The 15,672-nt window shown below is 42.9% G+C and overlaps 1 protein-coding gene across 1 annotated transcript in view; it reads left to right on the top strand.

Annotated features, from left to right (window-relative positions):
- The window catches only part of SPTBN5 (spectrin beta, non-erythrocytic 5), a 111,174-nt gene that overhangs the window by 81,247 nt on the left and 14,255 nt on the right, over nt 1–15,672 (top strand). The window contains exons 55-59 of the mRNA XM_056815991.1: nt 311–507; nt 7,852–8,056; nt 9,162–9,356; nt 11,981–12,136; nt 12,762–12,979. Of these exons, the coding sequence (XP_056671969.1) occupies nt 311–507; nt 7,852–8,056; nt 9,162–9,356; nt 11,981–12,136; nt 12,762–12,979 (971 nt within the window). The remainder of the gene's footprint in view (nt 1–310; nt 508–7,851; nt 8,057–9,161; nt 9,357–11,980; nt 12,137–12,761; nt 12,980–15,672) is intronic.

The following is a 15,672-nucleotide window of genomic DNA, read 5'->3' as shown; positions in this document are numbered from 1 at the left end:
AGCCATATTTGAAATCAGAAAGATGAGTCTTCCTGACTCCAGGCCCAGGGCCCTATCCACTTTACCACCTAGCCATCTATTTTGAGATAAATTACATTAGATTATGGGATCATAGATTTTTGAGCCAGAAGGGATGATTTACTCTAACTCCCTCATTTACTCCAAATCCTCCTTTGTTACTCCTTTGGCATGTTCCCTAGAGATAAGGCTATACCTATTCTTTTTTAATCTTTCCTTGACTGAAATCAGTAAGAGCAAATTTGAGGGGAGGAATGGGGAAAAGATCTAATCACATTGCATTCCTCTGCAGCTCCTAGAGGCAGAATCCTGGCTGTCAGAACGAGGTCTTCTCCTGGACAATAAGGATCTGGGGCAGAATGAGGAGGCTTCCCGGGCCATGCTGCGAAGGCTGGAGGCCACAAGAAAGGATCTGGAAGGATTCCATATTCGACTTGAGAAGTTGCAGGAGACTGGCACCTGCCTAGAGGGCAGAACCAATCCAGAGAGGTAAGTAAGATGTCTGAGAGGAGAAAGGTGAGTAAATAAAGAGATGGATAAGAAATTGGGAAAGGTCATCAGAGCATCATAGGATCAGAAACTTCGATCTGGAATGACTAAACGAGTTGGGGCATCTGATTGAGATGGAATAATACTGAGCAGTAAGAAATGACAAACAAGTTAATTTAAAAACACATAAGGGGGACTTCCGGGTAAACATGGCTGCAATCTAGACTCGACTCACTTCCCCTCCCAGGCACTGAACGAAATAGACTACCTCAAAAGAGCATAAAAATCACCTTTGGACAAATGGAGGGACTCTCCAGTACCCCACAGAAACGAAGGTACATTGGATTTGAACATTCCCATACTATAAGGAGGAGGAAAAGCTCACACAAAAACGTGAACTGAGCCACCCCTCCCCCCCTCACCAAACCAGAGTAAGCTATCAGAGCGCTCACTTGGACAACAAGTGAGTGAGGAGCATCTCTGTCGGGGGGGGGGGGGGCACACCAAGGTCCTTGGGATCTAAAGATTGCAAGGAAACAACCTCTCAGGGTGGTTTCACGGGAGAATCCTGCGCTGAGCACAGGGGGATGCGGAGCTGAACTCGGGGCGGTTGCGCTGAACAGCTGGGCAGAGCTAAACACTTGGGCGGGCTTCGCTGATTGCCTGGGCAGTTGGGCTGAACAAAGGGACCCCCGCTCTAAGAAACCTCGGAGGCTGGGAAGAACTAGTCTGAGGCAACCTAAATTCACAGAAAACCCGCCCATATCACCCAGACCCCAGACCAAAAAAAGAAAGTGTTATAAAACCACTAAAGGGATGGCTCACATGTCCCAAAATCAAGCCTCCAAGAAGAAAGGGGGGGAAAAGTGACTTGAAAACTTTTATGGAGGGAGTACCCAAGGAAAAGAAGAGAATGAGGATGAAATCCAAACAAAATCAGAACATGCCTCCCAAAATGGAAACTATCCACAAGCTCTGGAAGATCTCAAATTGGAGCTTACCCAAAAGATGGAAACCTTTTGGGGAAAAAAATGGGAGAAAGAGATCAACAGTCTGATAGACAAGACTTCACAATTGGAGAAGGAGCTGGAAGCATCTAATAGAAGGGCAGACAAAGCTGAAAAGCAAAACCAGTCCCTAACAACCAGAATTAAGCAGCTGGAAGACAGCGAGATTACAAAACAGCAAGTATCAATAAAGCAAAGCCAAAAAAATTAATGAGTTAGAAGAAAACATGAAATATGTCACTGAAAAGGTCACAGACTTGGAAAACAGAGGAAGAAGAGACCTCAAAATTATTGGTCTCCCCAAAAAACCAGAGATAAACAAAAACCTCGATGCTATTCTACAGGAGATTATAGAAGAAAATTGCCCACATGTTCTGGAGCAAGGGGGCAAAATAGAAATAGAAAGGGTTCATAGAACACCCTCTATACTAAATCCCCAAAAGACAACCCCCAGGAATGTAATCGCCAAATTCAAGAGCTTCCAAGAAAAGGAGAAAATCCTACAAGAAGCCAAGAAGAGGAGCTTCAGATAAAGGGGGCTCCCATAAGGATCACACAGGACTTAGCGGCTAACACACTAAGAGACCTCAAAGTATGGAACACGATATTTAGAAAGGCAAGAGAGCTGGGTCTCCAACCAAGAATCAACTACCCAGCAAAACTGACTATATACTTCCAGGGGAAAGTATGGGCATTCAACAAAATAGAAGATTTCCAAGCATTTGCTAAGAAAAGACCAGAACTTAGTGGAAAATTTGACATCCAATCACAGAAAGCAAGAGAAACATGAAAAGGTAAGTATGAAAGAAAGGGATAAGGAGATAAATCTTATCTTTTTCTTTAAGTCAAACTCTCTTCTATAAGGACAACATTTATATCAAATTATACATATTAATATGTGGGGAAAATGTATTGTGTAACTCTCAAAAATTGTATGCATCATAAGAGTAGTTAGAAGAATCATACATAAGGAAAGATTGGGGCATAAAGAAGATTTTGTGAAAGGGGGGGGCAAAGAAAGAAAAAGGGAGGGGGGAAGCGTCGATAATACTAACATTTACTTCAAGAAATAGGGGGGGACTAAATAGAATAATCTTTACCATACAAAGATACACATGGGAAGGGAAGGGGAAGAACTCTCATATGAGAAGGAGAGGAAGAGAGCGTGAAGTAGAATTACTTAAACCTTACTCTCAGTGAAATCAAATCTGAGAGGGAAGAACATCTAGATCCAGTGGGATCTTGAATTCTATCTTATCAAACAGGGTAAGAAAGAAAGGAAAATCAAGGAGGGGGGGGGAGTATAAAAAGGGAGGGAAGGAGAGGGGGGAGGGGAAGGGAGCATAAAAAGAGAGGGGCTAGAAAGGGAAGCATATCAAGGCAGGGGATGAGGGGGACTGACCTAAAGTAAATCACTGGTTCAAAAGGATATAGCTAAAGAAGAAAGGTCAGAACTAGGGGAAGATATCAAAATGCCAGGGAATCCACAAGTGACAATCATAACGTTGAACGGCAATGGGATGAACTCACCCATAAAACGTAGACAAATAGCAGATTGGATTAGAACCCAAAACCCTACCATTTGTTGTCTTCAAGAAACACATATGAGGCAGGTTGATACTCACAATGTTAGAATTAAAGGATGGAGTAAGACCTTTTGGGCCTCAACTGATAGAAAAAAGGCAGGAGTTGCAATCATGATATCTGACAAAGCCAAAGTACAAATAGACCTGATCAAAAGGGATAGGGAAGGTAAATATATTCTGTTAAAAGGGAGTATAGACAATGAGGAAATATCACTAATCAACATGGATGCACCAAATGGTAAAGCATCCAAATTTTTAATGGAGAAACTAGGAGAATTGAAGGAGGAAATAGACAGTAAAACCATATTAGTGGGAGACTTGAACCAACCACTTTCAAATTTAGATAAAGCAAACCAAAAAATAAATAAGAAAGAGGTAAAAGAGGTGAATGAAATCTTAGAAAAATTAAAGTTAATAGACATATGGAGAAAAATAAATAGGGACAAAAAGGAATACACCTTCTTCTCAGCACCACATGACACATTCACAAAAATAGATTATACACTAGGTCACAGAAACATGGCACTCAAACGCAGAAAAAAGCAGAAATAATAAATGCAGCCTTTTCAGATCATAAAGCAATAAAAATATTGATCAGAAAGGGTACATGGAGAGCTAAATCAAAAATTAATTGGAAATTAAATAATATGATACTCCAAAATCGTTTAGTTAGAGAAGAAATCATAGAAACAATTAATAATTTCATTGAGGAAAATGACAATGATGAGACATCCTTTCAAACCTTATGGGATGCAGCCAAAGCAGTACTTAGAGGAAAATTCATATCCATGAGTGCATATATTAACAAATTAGGGAGGGTAGAGACCAATGAATTGGAAATTCAAATAAAAAAACTTGAGAACAAACAAATTAAAACCCCCCAGAAGAAAACCAAACTAGAGATCCTAAAAATTAAGGGAGAAATTAATAAAATCGAAAGTGATAGAACTATTGAGCTAATAAACAAGACTAGAAGCTGGTACTTTGAAAAAACAGACAAAATAGACAAAGTACTGGTCAATCTAATTTTTAAAAAAAGAAATAAGAAAGGCAAATTAACAGCATCAAGGATGAAAAGGGGGACCTCACCTCCAACGAAGAGGAAATTAAGGCAATCATTAAAAACTACTTTGACCAACTATATGGCAATAAATATACCAACCTAGGTGATATGGATGAATATCTACAAAAATATAAATTGCCTAGACTAACAGAAGAAGAAATAGATTTCTTAAATAATCCCATATCAGAAACAGAAATCCAACAGGCCATCAAAGAACTTCCTAAGAAAAAATCCCCAGGGCCTGATGGATTCACCAGTGAATTCTATCAAACATTCAAAGAACAACTAACCCCAATACTATACAAACTATTTGACATAATAAGCAAAGAGGGAGTTCTACCAAATTCCTTTTATGACACAAACATGGTACTAATTCCAAAGCCAGGCAGGCCAAAAACAGAGAAAGAAAATTATAGACCAATCTCCCTAATGAATATAGATGCAAAAATCTTAAATAGGATACTAGCAAAAAGACTCCAGCAAGTTATCAGAAGAGTCATTCACCATGATCAAGTAGGATTTATACCAGGGATGCAGGGATGGTTCAATATTAGGAAAACCATCCACATAATTGACCACATCAACAAGCAAACCAACAAAAATCACATGATTATTTCAATAGACGCAGAAAAAGCCTTTGATAAAATACAACACCCATTCCTATTAAAAACACTAGAAAGCATAGGAATAGAAGGGTTGTTCCTAAAAATAATAAACAGTATATATCTAAAACCATCAACTAATATCATCTGCAATGGGGATAAACTAGATGCATTCCTATTAAGATCAGGAGTGAAACAAGGATGCCCATTATCACCTCTATTATTTGACATTGTACTAGAAACACTAGCAGTAGCAATTAGAGAATAAAAAGAAATTGAAGGCATTAAAATTGGCAATGAGGAGACCAAGTTATCACTCTTTGCGGATGACATGGTCTACTTAAAGAATCCTAGAGATTCAACCAAAAAGCTAATTGAAATAATCAACAACTTTAGCAAAGTTGCAGGATACAAAATAAACCCACATAAGTCATCAGCATTTCTATATATTTCCAACACAGCTCAGCAACAAGAACTAGAAAGAGAAATCCCATTCAAAATTACCTTAGACAAAATAAAATACTTAGGAATCTATCTCCTGAGACAAACACTTTATGAACACAACTACAAACACTCTCCACACAACTAAAATGAGACTTGAACAATTGGAAAAACATTAACTGCTCATGGGTAGGATGAGCCAATATAATAAAAATGACCATCCTACCCAAACTCATCTATCTATTTAGTGCCATATCCATGGAACTTCCAAAAAAATTTTTCATTGATCTAGAAAAAACCATAACAAAGTTCATTTGGAAGAACAAAGGATCAAGGATATACAGGGAAATAATGGGAAAAAAATACAAAGGAAGGGGGCCTTGCAGTCCCAGATCTCAGACTATATTATAAAGCAGTGGTCATCAAAACAATTTGGTACTGGCTAAGAGACAGAAAGGAGGATCAGTGGAATAGACTCAGGGTAAGTGACCTCAGCAAGACAGTATATGACAAACCCAAAGATCCCAGCTTTGGGGACAAAAATCCACTATTTCATAAAAACTGCTGGGAAAATTGGAGGACAGTGTGGGAAAGATTAGGTTTAGATCAACACCTCACACCCTACACCAAGATAAATTCAAAATGGGTAAATGACTTGAATATAAAGAAGGAAACTATAAGAAAATTAAGCAAACACAAAATAGTATACATGTCAGACCTTTGGGAAGAGAGAGGCTTTAAAACCAAGCAAGACTTAGAAAGAGTCACAAAATGCAAAATAAATAATCTGGAATACATCAAATTAAAAAGTTTTTGTACAAGCAAAACCAATGTAACTAAAATCAGAAGGGAAACAACAAATTGGGAAACAATCTTCATAAAAACCTCTGACAAAGGTTTAATTACTCAAATTTACAAAGAGCTACATCAATTGTACAAAAAAAATCAAGCCATTCTCCAATTGATAAATGGGCAAGGGACATGAATAGGCAGTTCTCATCCAAAGAAATCAAAACTATTAATGAGCACATGAAAAAGTGCTCTACATCTCTTATAATCAGAGAGATGCAAATCAAAACAACTCTGAGGTATCACCTCACACCTAGCAGATTGGCTAACATGACAGCAAAGGAAAGTAATGAATGCTGGAGGGGATGTGGCAAAGTAGGGACATTAATTCATTGCTGGTGGAGTTGTGAATTGATCCAGCCATTCTGGAGGGCAATTTGGAATTATGCCCAAAGGGTGATAAGAGATTGTCTGCCCTTTGATCCAGCTATAGCACTGCTGGGTTTGTACCCCAAAGAGACAATAAGTAAAAAGACTTGTACAAGAATATTCATAGCGGCACTCTTTGTGGTGGCCAAAAATTGGAAAATGAGGGGATGCCCTTCAATTGGGGAATGGCTGAACAAATTGTGGTATATGTTGGTGATGGAATACTATTGTGCTAAAAGGAATAATAAAGTGGAGGAATTGCATGGAGACTGGAACGACCTCCAAGAAGTGATGCAGAGCGAAAGGAGCAGAACCAGGAAAACATTGTACACAGAGACTAATACACCATGGTATAATCGAACGTAATGGACTTCTCCATTAGGATCAATGCAATGTCCCTGAACAATCTGCAGGGATCTAAAAAACACTATCCACAAGCAGAGGATAAACTATGGGAGTAAAAACACCGAGGAAAAGCAACTGCTTGACTACAGGGGGGAAGGGGATACGACTAGAGAGACTCCAATTGAATACTCTAATGCAAATACCAACAACATGGAAATGGGTTTGAACCAAGAACACAAGTGATACCCAGTGGAATCGTGCATCGGCTATGGGAGAAGTGGTGGGAAGGGGTTGGGGGAGGAAAAGAAAATGATCTTTGTTTCCAATGAATAATGTTTGGAAATGACCAAATAAAATAATGTTTAAAGTGAAAAAAAAAACACATAAGGGGTGGGTAGCAACTGGATAGTTCCATGGATAGAGACCCAGACCTGGAGATGGGACATCTTGAGTTCAAATCTGGCCTCAGATACTTTCTAGCTGTGTGACCCTACACAAGTCACTTAACCCCCATGGCCTAGCCCTTACCACTCTTCTGCCTTGGAACATACACAGTATTGATTCTAAGATGGAAGGTAAGGACTAAATTTTTTTAAAAACATGGAATGACTTACATGAAATTATGAAGGGTGAAATAAGCAGAACCAAGAGAACATTATATATAGCTAAAGAAATATTGTTTAAAGAATGACTTGTGTATGTCCAACTCTAGAGAACAAACTGATGCATAGAAACAAACAAGATGTAGTTTTATATATACATATATCCTTTTGCCAAATAATGCCTTTTCTAGTGCAGGAAGGGAGATACCTGGGAATTTTAATGTAACAAACCAATTAATTAATTTTAAAACATCTGGAAGGGACTTCAGAAGTCATCAAGCAGAAGCCAGATAATCTGGGTACACTGTTGAAGGAATTATAATAGAAGTAATAATTAACATTTATATAATGCTTACAAATAGAAGAACCAAGGAGGTTATGGGATTGGCTTAAAGTTACATGGGTAATCGGCATGCAAGGTGAGGGTTGAGGAAAGGATGCCATCCCACTGACCCAAGGTGACCCTCTTCTTATTCCTAGCCTGAAGGCGCTGGCAAATCTGCAGGCTTTGAGGGAGACCCACAAGGGGTTACTGCAGAAGGCCAAGACCCAGGAGCAGGGCCTAAAAGAGCAACAGAATCTTTATGGATTAGAGCGGGAGGCCCAACTCCTGGATACCTGGTTGGCAGGCAGGCGGGCCACAGCGGAGTCTCCAGACTGTGGACAGGACCTGGAGGATGTCAAGGTGATGATGTCTACACAGACTTTGTGATAAAATATTATCCCAATGAGAGGTGAAAGAGGGAGGGGGCCTGTACAGTGAGGAAAGAAATCGGGGGTAGGGAAAGGACCTCAGCACACAGAAAGGGAATCCCTGGGTGCTACCTCTGAGCATTCTAGGGCCTTGGCTGATTAATTAATGAAGGAACAGGTTGTCACAGCCAAGATTCAGTGAAAATACTATGGGGAGGGGAGGGGGGTCCCTTCTCTCAATCATTTGATCTTGAAATATTCCTTCAAGGCCAGGGGCAACTAGATGGCTCTGCAGATGGAGACCAGACCTAGAGATGAGAGGTCCTGGATTCAAATCTGGCCTCAGATATTTCCTAGCAGTGTGACCCTGGGCAAGTCATTTAGCCCTGATTGCCTAGCTCAGGGATGGTGAATCTATGTCACATGCACCTAAAAGGGCATGCAGAGCCCTATCTATGGGCACACCTGCAATCACCCGCCAGAGTTCATTACTAGAAAGCCAGAGGGACTAGAGGATAGAGCTGATCCCCTCCCCCTCTCCGTGCACCTGAGGACATTCCTTACTTCCCCCACCCCTCTGCCCAGCATCCCCTGTCTGGGGCAAGGGGGTTGTCAGTGGGGGGAGGGTGTGAGGTGAGAGGGAGGAACTCAGTCTCTGAAAGGTTCACCACCACTGGCCCAGCCCTCAGCACTCTTCTGCCTTGCAATTGATACACAGTACTGATTCTAAAACAGAGGGTAAAAGAATAACTAGCCCTCACCCCTGAGGGTCTGGCATTGTAGCCAGGGGTAACAGGGACTTGTTACATGGGTTATATGGAAACAGATACAAAGTGATCAGAGGGAGCTGGGGTTCAGTCCCAGCACTGACAGTGTCTCAGCTTCATCTGCTACAACGTAGAAGGGCTAGACTCAGGGTCAGTCAGTCAAGTCCCTGCTCTCAGCCTGAGAGAGGAGGCTTTCAGGGTCAAAGTGGGTGCAAGGGTTGAGCTTAGAGGAAACCGAAGGCAGCAGGGGCAGCGGGGAGGAGGCGTTGCATTCTGGGCAAGGCAGAGGCACAGATAGGGAGCACTGAATCCTGGGTCACACACTTTCAGGTGCTGGAAGAGAAGTTCCATACTTTCCAAAGGGAAGTGCAGAGCCTGGGCCCAGCCAAAATCCAGGGGTTTCTCGAGCTGGCTGGCAATCTGGAACGGGCAGCCCCCAGGTGCTACCCTGAGATCCAGGCTCAAAGGAGCCGCATTGAGGACTCCTGGGAACAACTGAACAAAACAATCAGGACCCGAGCAGAGGTATAAGTGAAACAAACCTGCTGGGGGTGGGGGGTCCACAGGAAGTGGGTGGAACAATAGCTAGAATACTGGGTCTGTGATTAGGAAGACCTGAGTTCAAATGTGGTCTCACTTACTAGCTCTGTGACCCTGGGCAAGTCACTTAACCTGTATTTGCCTCAGTTTTCTCATTTGTAAAATAGGGATAATAAAAACTGCATTTCTTTCTCTGGGTTGTGTTGAAGATCAAAGGGCACAACATATGTAAGGGGATTTTTAAACTGTAAATTGTTATGCAAGTGTCAGCTATTATTATCAACATTCCCATGGCCCAGTCCTCCTATGCTCTGACCCTTTGGCTATACTGTTGGTCATCCAAGACATGCGAATACATTCCAGTCTGGAGGGTGAGGTCAGCTGGTAGTCAGTCCCTACCAGGATTCTGGAGGTTAAGTCTGAGAGGGAAGCCCCAGATTCTACCAAATATAGAACTGGTGCTGCCCCCACTGAACAGAGCCTCCCCTCCCCACATGACCATGGTCTTTTCATCAAAAGAAAGAGGACTTGGCCCTTTGGCCAATTCCCACTGTGAAATTCAAGCTTCATCCTCCTTTTAAAATATAGTTTATACAGGGGGCAGCTGGGTAGCTCAGTGGATTGAGAACCAGACCTAGAGATGGGAGGTTGTAGGTTCAAATCTGGCCTCAACCACTTCCCAGCTGTGTGACCCTGGGCAAGTCACTTGACCCCCATTTCCTAGCCTTTACCACTCTTCTGCCTTGAAGCCAATATACAGTATTGACTCCAAGATGGAAGGTAAGGGTTTAAATATATATATATAGTTTATACACACTAGAGTCAGGAGGTCCTGGATTCAAATCTGGACTTGAGACACTTCCTAACTATGTGACCCTGGGCAAGTCACTTAACCCCAACTGTCTAGTCCTTAGCCCTCTTCTGCCTTAGAACCAATATGATTTTAAGACAGGAAGTAAGGGTTTTAAATTTGGAAAAAAAAAAAGAAAATATACATAAAACCCTCTGGCACATCCCATTAAATCTCTGTGGGTGCTATAGGTACTGTCCCCATTCCACAGTCAGGTAAACTGGATAAAGTGAGAAAGTTACTTGCCCATGGCCACAGAGGGTCATGTGTATATGCAGCATGGTGCAAATTTTTCAGAAGTTGAAAGTAACCATGTAGCCTGGAGATTGAGCATTTGATAGGGAGGTACCTATCTAAAATATTGTTTGAGGGGGTTCTGGGTAGCTCAGTGGATTGAGAGTCAGGCCTAGAGATGGGAGGTCCTGGGTTCAAATCTGACCTCAGACACGTCCCAGCTGTGTGATCCTGGGCAAGTCACTTGACCCCCATTGCCTAGCCCTCACCACTCTTCTGCCTTGGAACCAATACACAGTACCAATTCTAAGACAGAACATAAAAAAAAAGATAAATAAAATATTATTTGAAAGTGATTATGGTTCACATTTGTGGGCAACTAGCAGACTGTGATTATGCTCCTGTCCAGTTTATTGGGTGAGTTCTCCAGGACATTTTGATGTCTGTATTTGTCCTATAAGGATTTGTCATTGCTGTTAGTTCAGGAAAGAAAGCAAGTTTCTGATATGGCATTCTTTTTTTTTTCCATCCTAGCATCAGAAGAGTATTAAGGGCCAGGCAACTAGGGTTAAGTGACTTGCCCAGGGTCACACAACTAGGAAGTGTCTGAGGCCACATTTGAACCCAGGACCTCCCATCTGCAGGTCTGGCTCTCTAGCCCCTGGGCCACCTGGCTGTCCCTCTTTGCTAAGTCTTGAGAGCTGTTTAAATACAGCTAGGTTCTGATTAGTACCAAGAAGGAATCCTCCAACGCTGTCACCTTATTCTATGTGGTATTGCATATTTCCACTGGATTGGAACAAATGACCAAATTTTGCATAATTATAACTTCTAATAGTATAATTTGAATATAGCTCTGATTGCAATTCTGTTTTACCTGTTGAATCCACTCCTTCCCATTGCTATGGCACTGGGATCTCATTCTTCTCCTTAGCCACACACAAACACACACACACACACACACACACCGGTCAATGGATATCTCTTCTGTTTCTAGTTCTTCAAATGGCTCAGTGAATAGAGAGCCAGGCCTAAAGTCAAGAGGTCCCGGGTTTAAATCTGGCCTCAGACATTTCCTAGTTGTATGACCCTGGGCAAGTCACTTGACCCCGATTGCCCAGCCCTTACCTCTCTTCTGCCTTGGAACCAATACAGTGTTGATTCTAAGAAGGAAGGTAAGGGCTTAAAAAAAAAGTGATAATAGAAGTATTTCCATTTATCTGAAACCTTTCCATCTTTGGTTCCCTTGTGGTACACACCTACCTAACAGTAGGGTCTCTGGGTCAAAGGTTATGGATATTTTTATCATAGGGCCATAGGCCTAAGCTGGAAGGAGCTTGAGAGACCATCTAGTCCAACCCTCTCATTTCACAGATGAGGAAACTGAGGCTCAGGGAGGCACAGTCATTTGCCCAAAGTCGCATAGGTCATCATCAACAGAAGGAGGATTTGAACCCAGGTCCTCTTGATTCCTGAGGTAGGGATTTGTCCAGACATGTCTCCAGTTCTTTTCTTGTTTTCTCAGAACCTGGTGGCTGCCAGAGAAGTCCACGGGTTTAACCAGGCAGCGGCTGAGTTATGGAGCTGGATACAGGAAAAGGCTGCCATGTTGGGTCAAGGAGACTGTGGCCAAGATCTGTCATCTGTGCAATCCCTTCAACGACAGCAGAGGAACCTGGAGGTAGCTGAGGGAGCCCTCGCTCTGCACAGATTCTCCTCTCCAGGGGTCTGAGTAGCATAGCCTTCTGGGCTCTGGGGGGAGGGCCCAGAGAGGGGAGAGTGGGGGGAGAGGAACAGAGAAAAAAAAGGAGAATGGACAGAGAGGGAAGAGTAGGGGGAAGGAGGGAAGGAAGGTAGGGAGGGAAGAAGGAAGGAAAGAAGGAAGGAAGGAAGGAAGGAAGGAAGGAAGGAAGGAAGGAAGGAAGGAAGGAAGGAAGGAAGGAAGGAAGGGAGCAAAGGAAGGGAGAGAGCAAAGGAAGGGAGAGAAGGAGGGAAGGAAGGAAGAAAAGGAGGGAGGAAAGGAGGGAGGGGGTGGGAGAGGGGAAGGGGAAGAGTGGGGTTAGGAAAGAGAAGGGAGAGTGGGGATAGGGGAAGAGAGAAATGAGCAAAGAAGGGGAGGGAGGGGGAGCTTGAAAGAGAGAGAGAGAAGGAAGAGGAGAAGGAGGGAGGGAAGAAGAAGGTGGGAGGAGAGAGAGACAGGGACAGAGAGAAGGGCCTAGAGAGAGGCCTGAGGTGTGAAGGAGAGTTCCCAGCCAGGGCGCAGGGGCCCCAGGGGAGCATGCCCTGCTAGTGTTCTTTGGTTGCAGCTGGAGCTGGTAGCTATGGAGAAGGAAACCAATCGCCTTCGGGCTGAAGCTAGCTGGTTGGGCCGACTATACCCCACAGTTCAGGAAAGCCTGGCCCAGAGGCTGGGGGAAGTGCAGGAGTCCTGGCACAGCCTGGAGAAGAAGGCTCAGCACCGAGGCCAGCAGCTGCAACAAGCTGAATGCGGTCACATGTTCCTAAGCCACTGTAGAGAGCTGCTGTAAGTGGGGGCCCAGGCCTAGTTCTGAGTCAGTCACACCCCATCTGGAGCTCCGTGGGGCTGGGGAGGGGGAGGCCTTCCAGGAAAGACACTTCGAGAAGGCAGAGAGCATCCAGGGGAAGGTGACCAGGTCAAGGTTTGAGTTCACACTCCTTGAGGCAGGAAGAATTCAGCCCAAAGGGTAGGAGAACCAGGAACAGTGGGCAAAAGCAAAATTAAGCAGTTAGGCTTAATGGCAAGAAAAATTTTGGAAGACGATTGCTATCCAAAAGTAGATATTGGCTACCCCAAGGGACTGGAGGCTTCCTTTCACTGGTGCCATCAAACAAAGGCTGAAAGATCACTTATCAGAGATGTGGTCAAAGTCCAAGACCTTTATAGTCTCAGGGCCTTAGTTTCCTCATTTGTAAAATAAAGCCATTGGACTTGACTTCCCAGGCCCTTCCATCTCCAAATCTGTGATCCTGTGGCATTATTTTTAAGTATGCACTAGACCAGTGATGGTGAATCTATGGCACAGGTGCCAAAGATGGCACACATAGCACTTCTTGTTGGCACTCAGTTGCCCTTCCTCCCCAGTTTGTTACTAGAAAGAAAGGCAGAGGGACTCTGTCCTGATGACATTTTTCACATGCTCTACCCCACTGCCCAACAGCCAATGCAAGCGCACAGTGGGTAAGATGGGCAGCTCATAGGTGGCAGAACTGGAGGGGAGCAGAGCACTCGGGCCACTCCCCTCCCCCTCTCTACATTTGCTGAGGACATTCCTCATTTCACCTGCCCCCTCTGCCCAATGGGAGCACTTCCTCCCTCTCCTATGTGGGGGAAAGTTTGCTATCATCAGACTAGACTATGGTCTCTGAAGTCCCTTCCAACTCTGAAATTCCATGATACCTCCTGTCTCTGCATAGGCCTTTCTTGCCTTAAAGAAAACAAATACATAAAACATTCATTGGTGGTTCCAGAATACTATACAAGGGGAGGAGGGAAAGTCCCAAGGTGGCACAGTGGAAGAGCACCAGACCTAGAGATGGGAGGTCCTGAGTTTAAATTTGACCTCAGATACTTCCTAGCTGTGGGACCCTGGCAAATCACTTAACCCCTTTACCTAGCCCTTACCATTCTTCTGGCAGAGATTAGCTAAGGGTTTAAGAAACAAACCAACCATTGTACAAGGGATTTGGAGATATATAGCTCTATGAGCTTACTGATGTGGAAATTCTTTCCAATAATTCAGATTGCAACTCAACCATGCCTGCCCATTTAATTTATTTCTTCTCTGTAGTCCCTCAGAAAGTTTTCCACAAGGAGTTTGTTTTTTTAAAACCCTTACCTTCCATCTTAGAATCAATACTGTATATTAGTTCCAAGGCAGAAGAGTGGTAAAGGCTAGGTAATGGGGGTTAAGTGACTTGCCCAGGGTCACACAGCTAGGAAAGTCTGAGTCCAGATTTGAATTCAGGACTTCCCATCTCTAATCCTGAGCCACCTATCCACCCTCCTTTGCAAAGAGTCTTAATAGAGAATCACCAAACCTGGGGCAAATTCTGACAGAAACAGGAAGAGAGAAGGATGCTCTAGGTAGCCCTGAGCATATTGACACTGTTGTCAATACCAAATCCCCCAAGGTAGGATGTTCCCCAGGTCATCCTATGTGAGATGACCCATCCTGAGTAGGTACAACATAGCTACAGAGAAATGCCAAAATAGAGATGAGATCTTTAGGCATAGGGATAGGCTACAAGTGGGAGAAACACATTTTCTCATTTCCAGGTACCAATATGGAGGGGGGCATGTGGGATGGTTCTCCAAATCTCATTTACCCAGTAACCTCCTGCTAGTTTGGGCTCTGGATCAAAAGGGTGCTGGTAAATGTTTAACAACTAACTCTCCAGGAGAGAAATGTGCATGATACATACTTTGAAGTTTAATCTGCATTATCAACATTCTCTCCATCACATTCTTAAGTCTAGATAATCAATAAAATAATAAATCAAACTCTGATTTGTGGAATTCCTAGGTGTAAATGCTCACACTGAAAATTTAACAATCAGTTCTAAGGAGCCTTGCTCTTAAGGGCCTATTCAGCCTGGACCAACGAACAAGGTTGAGGGTCTTTCCTCACTTTCTCTAGATGTGTAGAAGATATTGGTGACCCACATTGGATGTCCCTTAGTGGTCCTTTGCTCTCGCCAAATGTACAGATTATCTTGTTTTTCACTCTCATATTTATTTGATGATATCTTTTATTCTAGGATCATAACTCTAAAGCTGGAAGTGACCTAAGAGGCCTTCTAATCTAATCCAGACCTCATTTATACAGATGAGGAAACCAAGGCCCAAGATCATTGCTGTGTAGCCATTTCAGTCATGGGCAACTCTTCTTGACCTCATTTGATTTCTTTTTTTAAATTAATTGTTTTAATTATATGTAGAAACAATTTTTGGCAATTGTTTTCTGATATTTTGCTATTCAGATTCTCTCCCTCTTTCCCTTCCCCTCTCCTCAAGGCAGCAAATAGTCTGCTATAGATTATACCAGTGCTTCTGTGCAATACATATTTCCATATTCCCCATGTCATGACTGAAGATGTCACACTTAAAATAAAAAATTCATGAAGGAAATAAAGTGAAAGATGGCATGCTTTGATCTGCAATCAGAGTCCAACAGTTTCTTTTTTGGCAATGAAAAG

This window comes from Monodelphis domestica, chromosome 1 (genome assembly GCF_027887165.1).
Source record: "Monodelphis domestica isolate mMonDom1 chromosome 1, mMonDom1.pri, whole genome shotgun sequence".
NCBI classification, from domain to species: Eukaryota; Metazoa; Chordata; class Mammalia; order Didelphimorphia; family Didelphidae; genus Monodelphis; species Monodelphis domestica.
This window is presented reverse-complemented; position numbering and strand designations above follow the sequence as displayed.